This window comes from Phaethon aethereus (assembly GCF_964289735.1).
Source record: "Phaethon aethereus genome assembly, chromosome: 20".
Classification (NCBI taxonomy): Eukaryota; Metazoa; Chordata; class Aves; order Phaethontiformes; family Phaethontidae; genus Phaethon; species Phaethon aethereus.
This window is the reverse complement of record NC_138596.1, coordinates 9,867,866-9,875,232: the sequence shown is the minus strand read 5'-3', so window position 1 is coordinate 9,875,232 and position 7,367 is coordinate 9,867,866. Positions and strand designations below refer to the sequence as shown.

The window sequence follows — 7,367 nt, the reverse complement described above, 5'->3', positions numbered from 1 at the left end:
CTGATATCTTAGATCGAGAACAGTAAAACTGAGCTCAACGCGTAACTCCCTTCTTGAGCTGTTAGTAAAGCTCTCCAGTGACCCCTCTCTCGCTGCTGCAGAGGTAGGAGAGAGAATGTTTTCTGTAATCACATAGAACAATTATTGCCATTTCAGATTGTACTCTGCTTTCAGTCTCTCCTAGGTGAAATAGTCTCATCTCACCATACTCCATAAGACAGAAGTAGCTCTGTGAGAAAACTGGAACTAATCAATTCAGTGAAAAGTAGAACCAAATGCCAAGATCTAAACATGAAGGACCACTGCAATGGGTTCCCCTTAATCACTGCGAACTGATAACATATTTGCCGTGACTGGGAATTTCAAGAGCACATGATACCAAACTCTGCTCCCATCACTCCAGTGGATTTGTTCTATTAGGGTAAGAGTCACTTACTCAGCACTAACTGCCCGAAAAGGACAAAGCCATTCAAAGCTATATAATTATGTTAAAGGGAACAGAGCAGTATAGTAGGTCAAAAGCATGTCTTGCACAAATCTAAAAACAAAACAGAAAAAAAAAAAACCCCAAGCCCCCACAGTCTGTTGAATTTGGTCCCATATTCTTAGCAGGGAAATGCAAAATGCAAACTACATAGAGAAAGGGTAACATCAGTCAAGTAGGATACATATTACATGCCCGAGACATTAAGGAACATTTTTAGAAAAAGGGTGAAGACTGATTAAGAGTGTGGGGTGCAAAGTTATCTGGCTTCTGCCCTCCAGATAAGTCACTGCCTTTTTCCTGCCCACAGGAATACAGGAGCAGCAGCAAGGTAGGCTCCTATGGACCAGAAGAAATTTCTATTAACTTGCACTACGCAAAGAAAAAACACCCAATCAAGTGTTGCACTTTGATAATCAAAATGATACCTCAACCCTCAAAAAGATAAAAATTGCAAACAAGTACGTTAATTTATCAATAAAAAGTAGCACTGATAAATAAATTAATTTATATAAAAAAAGAAAAGAAGATATTGACACATTTTGGGGTAGAAGAAAAGTCACCTTCTCAGCCCACATGCTTGTTTTATTTACATATCCACAAATACCATGAAACACCATCCCAGCCCCCCCACTAGCAGCATGGTCACATGAATCCCATAGATGAGCAGTTCATTCATGAGGCTGAAGTCTACTCGCCTTCGCCCCAGTAAGAGGAGGATGATGGAGAGTTTGTACTGGAAACGCAGAAAGATCCGGATGCCAAGGTACTGAAGGCAAAACAAGATAGAGAGTGCCACCCAGAGGATGGAGGTAAACAGGCTGCAGCTGAAGTACAGCAGGAAACGGATGAATCCGTACATCCATCGGGATTTGAGATAGATGTCGAAGTTGTTGTACTTGGTACGCACCAAGTGAGTGGTCCTTACCGGGCCACAGGCCGAATGCAGGCAGGTCGTGTGGGGGCCGTGGAATGAACGGACCCGGCGGGGAATGGGGATTACAGGCATCAGGCACCCCACCGGTCACAGAGTCCCAGGGCAGGATTTACAGGGCACATATCAAATATTATCCATTAACATGGAAGAGATCCAACAGCCTGGGAATGCTAGCTCTTTGCTGAATTTCCAGGAAGGAAGAGACCTGCAGGAAGGCAGAGAAGGAAAACACATTTAAGTAGCCTCAGCAGGAGGAGAGGCAGCACGGCAGACGCTCTCCAGCTTGGCAGTTACTTACAGCAGTTTTGCAAAACTCAACTTTGCTTGAAACAACTTTGCTTTGCTTCTTTGCTTATTGTTTACCAGGCAGACATATAGAAATACAACTCTGCTTCCATCATCACCAAGTCAGATTCCAAACAGCTCCCTAGTAGCATGCAATATCAGCACTAGTCGTAAGCTTTTATAAGCTTTACAGTGTCAATGCAGGAAAGAGGAGAACTTTGTTCTGGAATTATCCTGGCTAATTCACAGGTCCTTCTTAATCAAACAGCCATCCTGTAACAGTCCGCCCATGGAAGCAGTAATATTAATGTATGTATTTGCATTGGATCATATTTCTTTTAAAGAAAAAAGTTCTCCAAGTACTTTTGCAAGCGAATTCTTCAGCCCAGACACAGCAGTGATTCTAGATTTCTGCTCATTTCAAAACTTGGCAAACCTTCACCAAACAAACAAACTGAAAATAATGGCAGGTCTTGCAAGAACAATGAGGCAATCATGTTTTTCACACTCTACAGGATGTACCTCCCCTTGCTCAGTGGAGCCTTGCGGTCTCACTGTCATCGCATCCAATGGCAAGGCAGCCTTTCAAAGACATCTACTAGTTTATTTCTCCCTTTGGGACCCGCAGAGATAAGTGAAATATCTTGATCTTCTGGAGTGTTTAGGATTTATAATCTTAACATCCTTCCACACACCCATTGTTGTTCTGTGAGTGATGAGCAGTAGCCTGTTAGCTGCTCGCTGCTTCACCCCAGGCGTACAATGTGCCAAATTCCGGGAATTATGAAATGACAATGCACTCATCAGATAATGCTAGAAAACAACAGGGACTTCCCCAGCCTCCTCGCACACCCCGGCATCCAGATCTGGGCAGATCTTTCCTTTCTTGAACAAGAAATCCTATTACTCTTAAAAGTAAACCTAAAGTAACTTAAAAGTTACTTCAAGAATTTTTCACTTTGTTACTAACAAAACTAATCACAGAGTAAATTATAAGGTTTCAGGAAATTGTGCTTTGATATCCAAAACCTTCTCTGATACAATGTGCATTGCTGGGTAAGTCTCTTTCCCCCTTCCTGCCTCAAATTACACGCAAATGGAAATAGCAGTTCTGCTCTCTTCTGCTTGGCCCGAGGTTCTAATTCCTTTTTGCCATTGCAGAAATTTGAAGGCAATCTGTTGGCTCTACATGAATCAGGGACTAATAAAAAGGAGCATGGGTTAACTTATGATTAAGGAATTTAGGAAATTGAGGTCTGTTCTCAGTTATCAAAGACACCCTCATAATTTTAAGTGCCTCTTTGCCATAATTTCCTGTCTGTAGAAAGGAAATAGCAAGCAGCTCGGAAGTGTGTTACAAGAATGAATTTTGCAAGACATATAAATTGGTCAGATACTAAACCAACACTACTTAAAAACAACATAGTTTTGTGCCTGGAGCATGCAACTGAACATGCTCCCCACATGCTGCCTATATACTGCTCAGTGTTTGTTTTCAGAGATATTTTTGGAGGACTAAATTAGCAAGATAGGTTAAAATTCACATACTCTGGATTCAGAGCATTCAATTTCTGATGATGCAGCCTCTCCTTACAACCTCTTTCACCAGGACACAAAAGACAGCTTACAATTTTCCAGCAAACTCTTACATAGCTGCTTAGTCCGAGTCCCTAAGCAGCCATGGGGAAATCGGCACACACACTATTAGAGCACTCAGCAAGACCGTGCCCGAGTGATGGAGCACAACCCCCACTTGCATAAGCTGTCATTTTTGGGGGCAAACTCAACACACTGCTTCATGTCTGAGCTCTGTTTTAGAAGAGTTTTGATTCTGACAAAACCTTCAATAGGTGAATCCAAGAAAAGCGCTCAAACGGCTCAGCTGCAGAGACTTACTCTTTGTGAAAAGCAGCAGCTTGTCCCCATTTACTGTGCCCACCACATAACAAACAGGCTTTGGTAGGCTCATACTCTTTAGAGAAACTCAAATACCAGCACTGGAACAGCCATGAGCAGAGGGACATTGTGAGAATAAGATAAGCTTTCTGAAAGATTACATTTTTAATGGTGCTGCCATCCACTCAGCAGAAGGTCAGTAATCCACTGCCGTCTCTGGATGCCACTTAATTCTTGTAACAAAAAAAGTGGCATTTTCCTGTGACGCCTGGCCTTCTAGGAAGAGTGAAAGAAACTGCTAAGGTGCTTCATAGACTCACAACACTCTACATATGAGATGATCTAAAAGATAAAATGAGAGAGTAAGTTTCAATTTGCACATTTTGTGTGTTAAAAAATTCAAAATTACAAGGGCCCTCCCCAAGCATGAAGTTTTAATCCATAAAGATTCTAAGACGAATCACATGCTCAATAATGCAGCCCACTTACACATGCTGGAAAGAATCACCCAGCTTTTATCCAATGCCATATTCACAGACAGGAAAGGACAAATGACAGATAGAAACCTCCTGTCAGTCACCTTCCCCATCACAGAGTCATCGCTGTTCATCCAGGGTGTACAAAACACAATGCAGAGAGCATGCACAGCCAACACTGCAGGCTCCCAAACCTGTATGTTGGCACAGAATGCCTAGAAATAGACTTGGACACCCGTTCCTCCAGGTCATTTTTTTGGGCCTTTCTGTTTTAAAGCATGTTGCTGTAAGGCTGGAAAGCCAAGTCGGTCTCATCTGGGTATCAACCTACAGCTCAAAGGATTGCAAATCGAAGGCCCAGGCAGCTTGATGTCAGCCATGCTGCTGCTACCCCAAGCATCACATTAATAATGGCCTCATGAGGAAGTTAAAAATCTGGATTACTACTCACTTTGGTGAGTTTTCACTCCCTTTCCTTTAAAAACGGAGTGTATGATGAGAAAGCTACCGAAATACAGTGCTACTTCTCTTCATCTATCACACATTCCAGGCAAGGTCTGCTGTTGCTCAGGGTACTCATAATTTGTGGAGGAGGAGGGATGACAGACAGATCGCAACGTTCACAGATGACAGGACCATCAGTCAGGACCAGCAGGACCAAAATGTTCCAGAAGGAGCCAAACAAGGTTAGGGACAATGACAAATAAAGGTTAGTGCTGATAAATGAAAGCAGGGAGTACTGGAAGGAGGGGAAATTCGAACTCCTCCTACATCCTACCAGATCCTAAATTAAACCGCACCGACTTGGGAAAGGAACTGAAAGCAGGAAGCTCAGCCAGGACCTCCCCGTGGCCTGCGAGGTCGAAAGCACAGCCCAGACATCGCGGAGACCCGCCGACCGGGCGGGCAGCGACGGCCGCGCACGGCCACCGGGGCACGGCCGCCCTCCCCGGGGTGGGGCGGCTGCGACTCGCTTCAGGGAAACCAGAGCCCCGCCAGGAGGGACAGGGCGTCCGGGCGCAGGGACCACCGGGCTCGGCCCGCACCCGCAGGCCGCGCTGCCACGCGTGGCCCAGACCGGCAGGCGCGGGGCCGCGGCCCACGTGGGTGGTGACCGACCACTGTCGCACCCGCCGCCCCTCGCTGCAGGCCCCAGGGCAGCAGGGCGAGGCGCAGGCCGCCGCCCCCACCACCTACCCCCGGCCCCGGGGCGTCGCCCCGCACTCACCGTCCTGCCCATGGCCCTGTGTCGGGCGGCGGCCGCCGAGGCCAGGCGCCCCGGGCCCGGGCTGATGGAAGGCCCGGGCCTACGGACGAGCGCGGCAATGCGCATGTGCAGGAGGCGGCGGCGCCCCGGTTCCGGCCGGCGGCGGCAGCGGCGGCGGCGGTGGTGGTCAGGGAGCGGCCGGGGAGGCGCGCTACGATGGCGTCATCGCGCCGCACCGCCCCCGCGGGCCGGAAGCGGGAGGGCGCCGCGTTGCCCGGGCAACGCGGGGGCGGCGGGGGGCGGGGAGCGCGGCCCGGCCCGGGGCTGCCGGCTGTGCGGCTGCCGCGGGGGGCCCAGCTCTGCCGGGGGTGCCGGGGGTCCCGTCTCCGGCGTCTGGGGCCGGGCAGGGGTGGCAGACACGCTTTGCAGAGGCAGATGGAGCCTGGAAGGTCGTTTCCAACGTAAACCGGGCCGGCAACAAACACCGCTGACGGGATCGTGGATCCGGCTCAGTTCGTTACCACACGCTCTGGTTTCAGCTGCACAGACCCTGTGGCCTAGGGCTGGACCTAGTCGTGAGGGTGCCGGAACCTCCCTGGTGAAAGAATCACCTGCAGAGCGTACACCATTGCCCGACACAAGAGCGTGGCGAAGATTTCTCCAAGTCACTCGTCAGTTGGGCCTTTCATGACCCCGAGCGCGGTTTTGTGGCCAGGCAGATACCGCCTGTGGGCTCCAGGGTCAGGTCCAGGCTCGCTGAGCGGCTGGGGCAGCGTGGGCAGTTGTGCTTTGGGAGCCTGTGCTCCCGGGAGGGACCCTGCTTCTCCCAGGGCTTCATCCTGCTGAGGGAGCTCAAGCACTTTCAGAAGAGCAAGGTGGTAAAATCACAAATGTAGGAGACGCAGACATCTGGGGAGGCCAGAAGGATCCAAAAAGTTTCTAAAACAGGTGAAGGAAAATTGAAAAGTGATACATAAAAATAAGGAAAAGAAACCTTCTCCCTGCTGATGTCTCTTATATTTAATTAGGAATTAATTTCCGTAATGGAAAGAATAGAGAACTTTTTCATTGGCTCCCTGCCACACTTGCCATCTAGGCACTACCATGGTGGAAAAACGTTAAATAATAATAACTCAAGCCATCTGCCAATACTCAGCCCTGCTGCACTGCACAGGCAGTTGAGGCACCAGGCCAAATACCTCTCGGCGTCCCAACTGCCTCACTGATGCACGCTCTGGTTTGGTTCCTCCCCGTTCGCCTGCGGTAGCGCCTGCCCTGCAGAGCAGTTTTATTCTGCAAATACAATGAGGTGCCTGAGGTGCAGGGCGTATATCAGAGGGAAATTATAGCCGAGGCGATATGCGGTGGTGTGCTCCTAGCAAATTGCCATTTCTGTATCTCCCACACACCTTCTGGTGGGAGGGAGAAGGGAGGTGTGAAGCCAATACGTTTTCCCAATAGCATGAAACTGGGAACATCTGTTCAGTGACTGAGATACGCAGGAGAGCCATGTTCCATTTATTTCTCTCCACCATTGCCTGGGACTGGAGCCACAGCCCAGAGACAAGAATTTCAGCCCGAGCAACAAAATTGTGAAGGTACTTTGTCTTTCCAGCTTTGCCTTGGAGAATTACAGGGATGCTGCTGAATGCAAGTGCTGCAAAGATGGGGCTCCTGGCATCCTTCAGGAACCCCTCAGGGTGGGAAAGGAGGCCTGGATCTCTTTCCTAGCCTCCAGAAAAACCCAGGCAGCTCCACTTAGCAACCTCCCAACCTAAACATGTGTGTGCACGGGTGCGACGCAGCAGCTTCCTTTTAATTTCTTAGGTCAGGATGACAAAAAAAGCAGGATGGCCCTATTCAGTTTTCTGCCTGAAATATTTTGACCCCTGTGCTGCTTAAACGAATGTGTATCTTCATAAAAAATAAAGTGTCCTCAGGTCAGGCATGAATTGAAGCTTTGACATTCAAAGAGATAAGATCCTGAAGGAGCGCGTGTAGTTCAGCCCGAAGGGAACCCGCCCACAACACTCCGGCAGCGCTCTGGGTTGTATTTCTTTCCTGTGCTAATTTTACTAAAGA

The 7,367-nt window shown here is 48.7% G+C and overlaps 1 protein-coding gene across 1 annotated transcript; it reads right to left on the bottom strand.

Moving 5' to 3' along the window:
• Positions 1 to 219: 219 nt before the first annotated feature.
• Positions 220 to 1,493, bottom strand: TMEM250 (transmembrane protein 250; the record flags this gene model as incomplete). The annotated part of the gene is made up of 1 exon (XM_082008824.1): positions 220 to 1,493. One exon carries the CDS (start codon positions 1,491 to 1,493, stop codon positions 1,074 to 1,076), a length of 420 nt encoding a protein of 139 aa, XP_081864950.1. The 3' UTR covers positions 220 to 1,073.
• Positions 1,494 to 7,367: the final 5,874 nt, after the last annotated feature.